Source organism: Pongo abelii, chromosome 1, assembly GCF_028885655.2.
Source record: "Pongo abelii isolate AG06213 chromosome 1, NHGRI_mPonAbe1-v2.0_pri, whole genome shotgun sequence".
In the NCBI taxonomy this organism is placed as follows: Eukaryota; Metazoa; Chordata; class Mammalia; order Primates; family Hominidae; genus Pongo; species Pongo abelii.
Window position 1 is genome coordinate 21,660,965 of NC_071985.2, and position 12,150 is coordinate 21,673,114.

The 12,150-nt window shown below is 60.5% G+C and overlaps 1 protein-coding gene across 1 annotated transcript in view; it reads left to right on the top strand.

Annotated features, from left to right (window-relative positions):
* The window catches only part of WNT9A (Wnt family member 9A), a 29,906-nt gene extending 18,116 nt beyond the window's left edge, over nt 1-11,790 (top strand). Inside the window, exons 2-4 of the mRNA XM_009236845.4 lie at nt 4,820-5,076; nt 6,069-6,331; nt 8,463-11,790. Of these exons, the coding sequence (XP_009235120.2) occupies nt 4,820-5,076; nt 6,069-6,331; nt 8,463-8,945 (1,003 nt within the window). The 3' untranslated portion in view covers nt 8,946-11,790. The remainder of the gene's footprint in view (nt 1-4,819; nt 5,077-6,068; nt 6,332-8,462) is intronic.
* The last annotated feature ends 360 nt before the right edge of the window (nt 11,791-12,150 follow it).

Here is a 12,150-nt window from a genome sequence, read left to right on the forward strand (position 1 = left end):
TGGGTCTTTGCTTGGTCCGGTGTAGCCACAAATGCGCACGCACATGCTGCCCTTACTGAGCTTATCCACCCCCTGCTGGGTTCTGCTTGTCCACTGAGCACACCTGGGGCGCGACTCGGCATGGATTCACATGGAGTGGCTGGCTGCCCATGGATCACGTGACACGCCACAGGGCGTGTGGATCCGACGTTCCCAGCTGCTCTCCTACTGTCTCCAGCACGTTCCTATAACAAGGCTGTGTTGAATGGCATGCTGGGAAGGTACAATGCACGTGCAGGCTGTGCTTCCAGAAAGATGTGATTATATCTGTAATTGTCGGGCATCTTAGTTTACGCAGGCTGCTATGGCAAAACACCACAGCCTGGGAGCTTGTGAAACACAGAAGTGTGCTGCTCACAGCTCTGGAGGCTGGAAGGCCAAGGTCAAGGTGTGGCAGATTCTGTGTCTGGTGAGGTCACTTCCTGGTTCGTAGACAGTGCCTTCTCCCCATGTCCTCACATGGCAGAAGAGGCAAGGGTCTCTCTAGGGTCCCTTTTATTTATTTATATTTTATTTTATTATTATTTTAACCACAGCTCACTGCAACCTTGACCTCCCAAGCTCAGGTGTTTCCCCCGCCTCAGCCTCCTGAGTAGCTGGGACCACAGGCATGCACCACTGCACCTGGCTAATTTTTAAATATTTTATAGAGACCAGGTCGCACTGTGTTGCCCAGGCTGGTCTCGAACTCCTGACCTCGAGTGATCCTCCCGCCTTGGCCTCCCAAAGTGCTGGGTTTACATGCGTGAGCCACCGCACCCAGCCTGGGGTCCGTAAGGACACTAATCCTGTTCATCACCTAATCACTTTCCAGAGGCCCCACCTCCTAATGCTACCACTTTGATGGTGTTAGGTTTGACCATATGAATTTGGGGAAGACACAAACATTCAGATCCCTACAGTGGATTATTTGTAAAGTTTCCTAGATATGTCAGTTTGGAATTCCAGCCGTGGAAGAGTGTCTCCCCATGTCCTTGACAATATTCTCATCAGACATTTGATTTGTGCTTATTAATTAACGAAGCATAATGTATCAATATAGTTTTTTTTCTTGAGATGGGGTCTTGCTGTGTTGCCTGGGCTGGTCTCCAGTTCTTGGGCTCAAACAACCCTCCCGTCACGGTCTGTGGAGCAGCTGGGCAGGCAGGCACAGAAAGTCTTGGAGTGGGGCTGAGTGTCGGCTCATGGGTTTAAAGAGCCAGTTGGTTTCCTTCCCTTGGCCTGTGGGTTTATACCCTTTGTCTGTCTTCAGTCGGTTCCTTTGTTATTGGTTTATAGGAAGAGATATGCATCCAGACACACACACACACACACACACACACACACACGTGCACAGCGCTGGCCCCTGGTCTGGGGTGTGAGTTGTAGGCATTTGCCCCAGATAAAATTTGTCTGTTGATCTCTGGACTCCGCGCTGCCTCTTTTTTGTTTTTTTGCTATGCAGAGATTTTTATACTTTTAAGTAGTCAAATATATTCACTTTTCAGTGACTTCTGAGTTCTGAGTCTCACAGAAGAAAGCTTCTCTGTTCTGAGGTTGTGTTGGGAACCACTTCTCCCTTCTTCAGCCCTTCTGTGGCTCTGTCGTGTGGCAGACAGAGAGCCCCACCTGGGAGCCCTGCCTGTCAGGAGGGTCTGGGCCCCCTCTGCTGGGCCCACGCTCTGAGATCGCCCATCCTGTTCCCCAGCATGCCCTGCGGTGCCTGTGGTCTGCCTGTTTATCCTCAGACCTGCACCCCCTGAGGCTCTGAGTCCCCTCAGTTGGCTGCATGTGGAGCCCACCCTGATAATGAAGGAGGCATGGGGCAGGGGTTACCCAGGGTGGGAGAGGTGAGGAGACAGGAGCTTAAGAAGGCCATGGCCAGAGCAGCACAGAATTCAGTGACTACTCCAGGGAAGGGCGTAGCCCTTGGGCCTCAGGCCATCCCTTGCCACTGCTGGGCTGGGGCCACCCTCCCTCCACACCCTTCTGCCAGTGCCGACGGCCCACCCTGCCTACCCTGCCTGGCCTTGGATCAGGGTCAGTCACCTGCGGCTGCGTTTAGGGAGTTGCCTCTGATAGAGGGGTGTCCTGGGGCCAGAGGGGAGGGCAGCTGCCTGGCAAGTCTCCAGGTGTAGCCACACTTGCTGCCCTGCTGTCTGCCTGCTTCAGGGGTGCCCTAGGGAAGGCTGGAGGACTCAGCTAGTCACCGTCAAACCAGCTCTCAGTGCCCCGGCGTGCTCGGGCCTCACGCTGACCAGTGTGGGCAAGGTGGTGGGTCACAGGGAGAGGGCAGGGCAGGCTGACATCCTTGACAGGGAGGGAGGGGTGGCTCCGGTAGATGGGGCTTCTCCCCCTCCTCCTCGTCCCCTTGTCCCCTCGTCCCCTACCCTCCTCCTCTCCCCTTTTCCCCTCCCCCTCTTCTTCTTAATGCCCTCCCTCTCCCCTCCCCCTGTGCCCTGTCCACACCCACAGTTGGGTTTTGCAGCTTGTGGAGGGCCCACGCCGGCCTGGCTGTAGGGGTTTTCTGGGACAGTGGCTTGGGGCTCGTGGGTCCTGGCGGGTCCAGGCCTGGGGAGGCACAGGTGGGAGGCTGTCGTCTTCCTGAGGGCTGTTCTGGTCACAGCTGTGGCATTCCGTCTGGGGATGGAGGTCTCCATCTGCAAGCTGCCCTTGTGTGTGAGGTGTGGCTCTCCTGGCCTTACTCCCCAGCCTGCCTCCCGCCCTAGCCCTGCTCTGTGTGCCCAGCTGTCCTGGGACATCCCATCCCTAGCCCTGGGGCTTGGAGGTGTCTGTGCATGGATGCCCACAGTGCCGCCCCGTGCTCCTGTCCTGACCCCTAGGGCATCTGAGGGGACCTGTCTGCCCCGCCCTGCCTTCCCTCACCCAGGCCTCTCCCAACCTCAGCCCACGGCAGTGTCCGGGCTCGGAGGACTGGCTGGTCCCTCCTGTCCTCCCCATGGGGCCCGTTGTGCTGCATGGGGCCTGCGCCTCGGGGACCTTGGGGATTTGCTAGAAGGGCCCTTGGGCTCCTCCTCTACCCACTCCCTGGCAGCCTGGCACATGGGTGTGTGTCCTGAATCCTGGGCATGGCCTCCCCAAGTGAAGACCCCCTCCACGGCACCTGTTGGTGGCTCACTGACTGGTGAGGGGCCGTTGCAGGTCCTTCTGCAACTCTGGCTCAACTCCGAGGGCTCATGGGGGCTCAGGCTGGCTCTGAGCATCCTGGAGGAGCAGACCCCAGCTTAGGGGGCAGGATGTCAGCTTGGCCGGGCAGGGTATCTCAGCACGCCCACCAGGTGGGTGGCTCTTGTGGAGGGGCTGTGGGGTCCTTCCTTGGGCCTCTACCTGCTCCCTCTGTGGCCTGCGCCTGTGGTCCTGGAGGCAGGTGCCCCTCAGTAGCCTTGGGGTCACCTGTGTGGCCTTGCCTTTGATGGGGTGTGCTAGGGAGCCTCTTGGGCCCCTCCCCTCCATACCCTTGGGCAGGAGCTACTCCCTCGGGGTGGGTGGCGGGGCCTAGCAGGGCCATGCGAAGGTGTGGGGGGAGCCTTCCCAAGCTGGCACCCCGGTGGCTCCCAGAACATCCTGAGTGCCGTTCTCTGCTGAGGTCTGCTGGCGGTGGGTTGGGCAGCATGTGTCCAGTGATGCTCTCGGGAGGGGCCTCTGAGCCCTGGCCCTGTCCAGGCGGGTGCCCTCCTAAGGGCTGGAGGGCTGAGTCTGGCTTGAGGTGGCCGTGCCTGGGGCCCCTGACATTCAGTCCACCCATGTGGGGACACTGAGCTGGCAGGTCTGACACAGAGCTGCAGAGCATGCTCGGTCAGTCCCAGGATAGACAGGTGACATGGGGGCAGGGGCAGGGTTTGGGGTTGAGGGCTCTTGGCTCGATATGGGCTGGGCTGGGCCAGGGCAGGGTGTAAGGGAAGCCCTGTGAAGTGAGCCCAGCAGCAGCAGTAGGTGAGCCAGCAGCCGGCTGTGGGGAGGGGGCACCCAGTGGGGTGGAGCCGGGTTCCTGGAGCAATTGAGGTTGGGGATGCATCCTCGGTGCTGGGGGCTGGTGCAAGGCCTCGTGTAAAGATGGAGGGTGGTGTGCATCAGCTCAGAGGCCCCCAGGGGTAGCCTATGGGGATGGGTTAGCAAAGGAGGATGTCCAGACTTGGTGAGGTGAGAGGGGTAGAGTGTCAGAGAACCAAGAGCCACTTCCCAGTGCCACACCCAGGCACTGAGGTGGGGAGACCCCAGCTGGAACCTGGGGACATATGCGTAGACTGCAGGAGTGCTGGGAAGCTGCAAGGGGACACAGGACTGTAGACATCCCAGCAGGTCATGGCAGAGGGTAGGGGGACCTCAGGCGGGGTCCTGTGGGTCAGCTGGGGCCAAAGAGGGTGGAGGATGTGGCAGATGCCCATCAGGCATAGCTTGGGATTCAGGCTCCGGAGCCTCCTCCCTGCCCACAGCCCTAGGCGGGGCTGTCCTCTTGCGTATGTTGTGTGTGTTGTGGGGGTCTTATCTGTCCAGTGCAGCCAGAGTCATCTAGACTCCCTGAAACTGTGGGGGTCGAGTCGGCAGCAGAGACAGCCCTGTGATTGCTGAGACCATGCTCGCTGGAGTGGGGGCCGTGGGTGTGCAGGGGGCCAAGGCCCTTCTCGCCTCCCCCTCCCCTGCCTGGCTCATCTTGGATTCTTTCTGCCCCCTCACCCCCGGATGGACACACCTGTCCCCTGTACCCTGGCCACCGAGACACCTGGCTAGGCTCCAGCAGGGCTTCCTGGGGCCGGGCTCATGCTGGCCTCTCTGTGCCCAGGCTGACGGGCAGCGAGCCCCTGACCGTCCTCCCGCTGACCCTGGAGCCAGAGGCGGCCACCCAGGCGCACTACAAGGCCTGCGACCGGCTGAAGCTGGAGCGGAAGCAGCGGCGCATGTGCCGCCGGGACCCGGGTGTGGCAGAGACGCTGGTGGAGGCCGTGAGCATGAGTGCGCTCGAGTGCCAGTTCCAGTTCCGCTTTGAGCGCTGGAACTGCACGCTGGAGGGCCGCTACCGGGCCAGCCTGCTCAAGCGAGGTGAGTGTGGCCGGCCTGGCCCTCAGGAAGGCCCCTGACAGAGGTGGCAGCCCAGGCCTTGTCCATATCCCAAGAGGCCCCTCTCAGGCTGTGCTCCTGGGGACGCCGGGCCCAGCCTGCCCAGAGCTCCTGGGCCTAGGCCCTGGAAAGGGCAGCCCCTGGACCTCCCTGAGTGCTGCCTGTCCTGCCTTGCTTTAGGCACAGGCACAGTCGTTGCTGGTGGCCAGGGCGTGCTGACTTGGTCTTTGACGGGGCCCCAGGCTACCCGGGGCTGCCCCGACAGCCCTTGGCTCCTGCCAGATGGCCCAGTGCCCAGTGGGCTATGCCTGTGCAGACTCTCTTCCTGCCCCTCCCACACTCACGAGGGCTTCTCTGCTGCCTTATTTCAGCCACCCTCCCACCCAGCCTCCTCCCGCCCCCTCCCACCCAGCCTCCTCCCGCCCCCTCCCACCCAGCCTCCTCCCGCTCCCTCCCACCCAGCCTCCTCCCGCCACCCTCCCACCCAGCCTCCTCCCGCCACCCTCCCACCCAGCCTCCTCCCGCCCCCTCCCAGGGGCTCTCCACCGCCTATTTCAGCAGCCCTCTCACTTCAGCTTCTGGAGTAGCTGGGGCTGCAGCCATGTTTCACTGCACAGCATGAGCTTGTTTAAAAATTGGAGACCCAAGGCCCAGGGCCGGGAAGGCCTTGCCAATGGCCCCATGGTGAGGCTGGGAGGTTCGAGACCCTGATGGGGACTGTGACCACGGAGCCAGAGCCATGGCCATGGCGGGCTCTGGTTTCTCCCCACAGCCAGCCCTGCGCCTGGGACACCTGGGCGTTTCCTACCCTCTGGTGCCCAGGGCACACCCACACCCTGTCCCAAGCGCAGCACCAGGAAAGATGCTCTGAGCCCCCACATGTGATTCATACTCTTGGGGTGGTTTGGCCGCAGGACAGTGAAGGGGGAGCTCTGGGCAGCCTGGGCTCACTGACCGGCCCTTGCCAACCCCAGGCTTCAAGGAGACTGCCTTCCTCTATGCCATCTCCTCGGCTGGCCTGACGCACGCACTGGCCAAGGCGTGCAGCGCGGGCCGCATGGAGCGCTGTACCTGTGATGAGGCACCCGACCTGGAGAACCGTGAGGCTTGGCAGTGGGGGGGCTGCGGAGACAACCTCAAGTACAGCAGCAAGTTCGTCAAGGAATTCCTGGGCAGACGGTCAAGCAAGGATCTGCGAGCCCGTGTGGACTTCCACAACAACCTCGTGGGTGTGAAGGCAAGTGGGGTGGGGCTGGCGGGGTGGGAAGGAGGGCCAGAGAGAGCATCGGGGGGTAGTGGTGGGGTGCAGGGCTGGGGGCAGGGCTGCAGCAGGGCGGGCAGGCACACAGTGGAGTGGCCTTCTGCAGGAGGGTGGAGGCTGTGCAGTGCCAGCCATGGTCCTGGAGCCTCTCATGCCCATAAGGCTCCCTACCCACCAAACGGGGCACTAGCCATGGAGAGGTACCTCAGGTTCTCTGTAGAGGGGTGCCTCATGTATGCCTGCAGAGGGGCCCCGACGGTCCCTGTGGGGCCACCAGGAGGGTCTCCTTGGTTCGGCAGTCTAACCAGTATCATGGCACTGTGGGCCCCACCTGTGAGCCAGCTGGCAGGCTTGTCACCAAGACCGGTGGGAGGAAGATGTGCCCCCCACAGACCAAGGCGGAAGGCATGGTGGGGAGGGGATCCCAGGGAAGGGTTAAGGGTATGGAACCCACTCATCCAAGTCAGGGGAGTCTCATTCTGCCCCACCAGCCCTCTCCGTGGCCAGGCCTCTGTTCTGAGAGACAGAATCCCGACCTAAAGACTTCGGGGTAAAAGGGCTCTCTCCTGGGCCCTTCCAGGGGCCACTGGCTGTTGGGGTGGCTGACCCGGGGTGACCCTGGCTCTCTGGTCATCCTTCGTGCTACCTGCAGCCTGTCAGTGCCCAGGTCCACATGTCTGGGGGAGTCCAGGCTGGACCTGTAACCCCACTCTGCACAGAGCCCCCAGCATCTCTGCAGTTCCTGAACAGGGATGGGCAGGGTTGACACCTCTGTTGGAAGCTGAGGGGCATTTCTCCCTCCTGCCTTCATCTTCACATTTGCCAGGCAGGCTGGGAATGTAGAGCCCCAGCCTGGGGAGGGGTAAGGTAAATAGAGCCGGCCCTGCTCTGAGCCCCACTTGATTGAGAAGTCAGAGTACCCAATCACCCACTTACTAAAGGATCAGCCTCCCCTGTTTGGGCCTCTTGTGCCTCCTTCCGCCTTCTTGGGCAGGGGAGAGCCTTCGAAGGCAGATTCAAGCCCCCAGCAAGGCCCTTTCTTTTCCTTTGTGTATGACCCCCCTTCCCCTCTTTGCCGCTTTGTAAGAGATTAATGAGAAGTCGGAACATGAAGGTGCTCCATTAGCTCCACAGAGCCTGGGTCGGCGACATTTTAATTAAATTGGTCCGGGTTTCTCTGCAAAGCATCATTAAATGTGACTCTTCGGTTGCCGGGCCAGAGGTGGCTGGATTTCTTAATCCTCCTTGAGCCGGCCCTCCTGGGGGCTGCTGGCGTGGGAGCAGAGCCACCTGGCTTGGGTCCCACCTGGGAAGGGACCTCCCCACCAGGCCTGTCTTTGCAGGTGGGGCCCTAAGTCCTGGGAGGGGACAGGTCCAGCCAGGCTTCTGTGGCAGCCCCCAGTATGGATTGTGGGTGCCTGGCCCTCCCTGCTGTGGGTGAGGGGTGCACCCCCTTCTGGGGCCAGCCTGGACGCTCTCCTGCGGTATAAGGAGCTCTCTCTTCCCCAGGAGCCCCTCTCCCCTGCAGCGTGGGCCTCCCTGCTCCTGCAGTGCCTTCGCTGGCCCCCCAGGAGGCTGACCCTCAGCACCGGTGGGTTGGGGGTTGCGTCTGCATGTGCGGTAGCACCTGGTTCCTGATACTAGGGGTAGGGAGGTCGCGGTCAGCTCAGACATACACCACTAGATGAGGTCACGTTTGTCCTCACCTGTCCAGCAAGCTGTGTGCTGAGAGCAGATGTGAAGTCCTGGCGGGACTGGGATTATGGGCATGGGGGCAGAAGGTCCAGACCCTGCTGAGGGCAGCCTCTGACGCAGGGTGGACATCAGGCAGGAGCCTCCCCTTGTGGAGATGCAAGGGTGGCCACCCTGGGGGCTGAGGTGCCGGCCCTGGAGCCTCTGTCTTGGGCAGTCAGCAACCTGGAGGAGGTAGGACAGCCCTACGAGCCGGCAGACTGAGCTGGATGTGAGATGTGTAGTGGTGACGCCCGCCGGCAGGCCTGGGCCTGGGTGGGGGTGCGGGGTCCCTCTGGGGGTCGGGGCAGGGTCTGCTCACTGGGCCCACCTGCACAGCCCTCACACTGCCCTCCCTGCCGCACCCTCCTGCCAGGTGATCAAGGCTGGGGTGGAGACCACCTGCAAGTGCCACGGCGTGTCAGGCTCATGCACCGTGCGGACCTGCTGGCGGCAGTTGGCGCCTTTCCATGAGGTGGGCAAGCATCTGAAGCACAAGTATGAGACGGCACTCAAGGTGGGCAGCACCACCAATGAAGCTGCCGGCGAGGCAGGTGCCATCTCCCCACCACGGGGCCGGGTCTCGGGGGCAGGCGGCAGCGACCCGCTGCCCCGCACTCCAGAGCTGGTGCACCTGGATGACTCACCTAGCTTCTGCCTGGCTGGCCGCTTCTCCCCGGGCACCGCTGGCCGTAGGTGCCACCGCGAGAAGAACTGCGAGAGCATCTGCTGCGGCCGCGGCCATAACACACAGAGCCGGGTGGTGACGAGGCCCTGCCAGTGCCAGGTGCGTTGGTGCTGCTATGTGGAGTGCAGGCAGTGCACGCAGCGTGAGGAGGTCTACACCTGCAAGGGCTGAGTTCCCAGGCCCCGCCAGCCCTGCTGCACAGGGTGCAGGCATTGCACACGGTGTGAAGGGTTACACCTGCACAGGCTGAGTTCCTGGGCTCGACCAGCCCAGCTGCGTGGGGTACAGGCATTGCACACAGTGTGAATGGGTCTACACCTGCATGGCCTGAGTCCCTGGGCTCAGCCCTAGCAGCGTGGAGTGAGTCCCTGGGCTCAGTCCTAGCTGCATGGGGTGCAGGCATTGCACAGAGCATGAATGGGCCTACACCTGCCAAGGCTGAATCCCTGGGCCCAGCCAGCCCTGCTGCACATGGCGCAGGCATTGCACACGGTATGAGGAGTGTACACCTGCAAGGGCTGAGGCCCTGGGCCCAGTCAGCCCTGCTGCTCAGAGTGCAGGCATTGCACACGGTGTGAGAAGGTCTACACCTGCAAGGGACGAGTCCTCGGGCCTGGCCAACCCTGCTGTGCAGGGTGAGGGCCATGCATGCAGTGTGAGGGGTCTACACCTGCAAGGACTGAGGGGCTTTTCTAGCACGTTGGGGCGTACAGCTGGAGCAGGATGCCAGGGGTCTTCTGGGTTGGCTGTTCAAGCCCTGTGTCTCCCCCTCTCCAGGACCCAGAGGCGGGAGTTGGCTCTGGTCTGGCGTATGCAACCTCTCTGCTTGTGCCCTGGGCCTCAGCTTCCTCCCTCTGACCCGAGAGCATTGCACCAATGCTTTCTGAGCTTTCTCCCATCCCTAACACACCAGTCCCTGGGAAGCGGCTCCCCATGCCAGTCCATTGGCTTTCCCTCCCCACCTCCTCTGAGGCATGGGTGGCAGGTGCACCTTGGTGACCATGCGGCCTCCGTGTGGGCCACCCATTGGGGACTGGCCTGGCCCAGGCTGCCCCAACACCAGCACTGTCTTCAGAGACTCAAACCACTAGAAGAGGATGCAGCCTGTTCTGCACTTCCAGGGCCTGGCCGTGCAGGTGCCCAGGCTTGGGGGACACTGCCAACCTCTGACGTTGAGCACTTCTCTTTGGAGTAAATATCAGTGACTTTTAAATTATTATGATTATTTAACTAATATAATAATTATTATTTTCTCCATCCCTGCCACCTCCCCGGCTGCAGCTCCCCGCTCTTGGCCAAGCCCCAGTCTGGGAGGGCCCCGCCTTCCGTCCCTGACATGTTCCCTCCTAACCCTGCCTCTGATCTGCTTAGTTGTTTGAAACCACTAAATCGAGATAGATGTGTGTAGTTAAGGAAATACAGTGAGCTGCGTCTGGTCACAGCCCTTGGGGCTTCTGGAAGCCAGCTTCCCCAGCCCCATGCCAGCCAGCCACTGCCATGTGGTGGGCCAGCCGGCGGCCCCTGCCCTGCACCCTGTGGGCAGACGGCCTGGCCTCCAGGCCGCTCAGTGCAGATTCTCGAGCTGGGGGTGGTGCGGAGCGGTGGGCATGGTGAGGGGGCAGGGCAGCCCTTTGATTGGTTCATGTCATGTCATGAGGAAGCTGCTTGCTTTGTGTCACTGGGGGACAGATGGGGACAGATGCTGGTGGAGGCAGTCTTGGGCTCACATCTGGCCATGGAACGCCGTGCTTTATGGCCCTGCTGTTGTGTGTGCTGGGGACAGGGTGACCTGCACTGACCTGGCTTGGTTTGAGGGTGTAGTGTGTGTGTGTGTGTGTGTGTGTATTGTGAGAGTGTGTGTGCTGGCATGGTCAGTGTGCATACGTGTGCGTATGTTGTGAGTGCGTGTGTGCTGGTGTGGTCAATGTGTGTAAGCGTGTGTTGTGTAAATGCGTGCTGGCGTGTGTGTGTGTGTGTGTGTGTGTGTACTTGCATGGTCAGCTTGGCCGTGCTGTGCTGTCAGTGGCATGGCGGTGCCTTAGGTTCCCAGAGCCTCTCGCCCTGGGCTCCATCTTGTGGGTGTCCTGATGGCTGTGGGCTGGGTTCTGGGCGGGTTGCTGGTATGGATACAGGAACTACTGAGTGAACAGGTGTCTCAGAGCCCCAAGGGTCTCCAGAAAGCCAGGGTGTCTGTGTTTTTAAAAGAAAACCTATTTATGTTGCTGTGGGTCTCTGCCGTCCCTGTGTTATAGTACATAAGAACCTTTATTCTCCTGTGGTTCAGAGAGCACCCCGACACGTGCCTGCAGCTGCATCCCCATACTGCAGTGTGGGTGCAAGACGCTGGGTTTGTCCTTTGTCTGGTGAAGCCTGGCTAGAAGGGGTGGGGGTGGTAGCCCCTGCCCTCTGCAGTGTCCGCATCCACTGGACGCTGAGCAGCATAGCTGGCCACACCCTCATGACATGACAAGACTGTCACTCAGTCACTATTGGGTCTATGAAGGGCGTCAAGTCAGAGGAGGGTTTTTATTTTTAATCAAATACCACATTTAGCTCTATGTCATAAATATTCAGAAAAGTATTTTTTTAAACAAGGCAGACCAAAAATGTCTGCTAGCTGGTTGGTTTCTATACAAATATATATTCGAATGTCTTGCTGGATGAAGAGGCCGCTCAGCCGGAGCCTCCTGTTTCATGCGCTTCTCTTTCGAGGGGCAGTAGAGGAGAAAGGGCTGTTGGGAGGGGTTCAGCCCGCTCCTTGGCCAGGGGATCCCAGCCACCTTCTCTGCACCGGGCCCTGCCATGAGGGACCTGGACCCCCAGGTGGCTTCTGGCCAGATGTGGGGGGGTGGGAGGGGCCCTGTCTGTGCTCCGAGTCTCCGTGCGTGCAATGATTTCTCTACCTCATCTGTGTGGCCCGTCCCAGAGGGACTGTGGAGAATGTATTTATTTAACAGCTTTGTGTCACAGAACCAGAAACAAATGGAAACACTAAATAAATGTATTTTAAATTATAGCCTCATCTCAGTCTGCTGCCTTCACAGGGGCTTCTGTAGGCCTGGGACAAGGAGGAGGGCCTGAAGAGGAGGCCTAGAAGTTGGTCTCTGTGAAGAGGAGGACAAAAAAGAGGGTTGGAGAGGAGGTGGGCTCAGGGAGGTGTGCCTGGGAAGGAGGAGAAATTGGGAGGAGGGACCAGGGAGGAGGAGGAAGGGGGAGGTTTTGGGGAGAAGGGGTATCCATGAAGGAGGACCCTGGGGAGGAGGAAGACCCTGGAGAGGAGTAGGGCCCTGGAGAGAAGGAGCACCCTGAGGAGGACAAGGACCCTGGAGAGGAGGAGGACCCTGGGGAGGAGGGCCTGGGGAAGAGGAGGACCTGG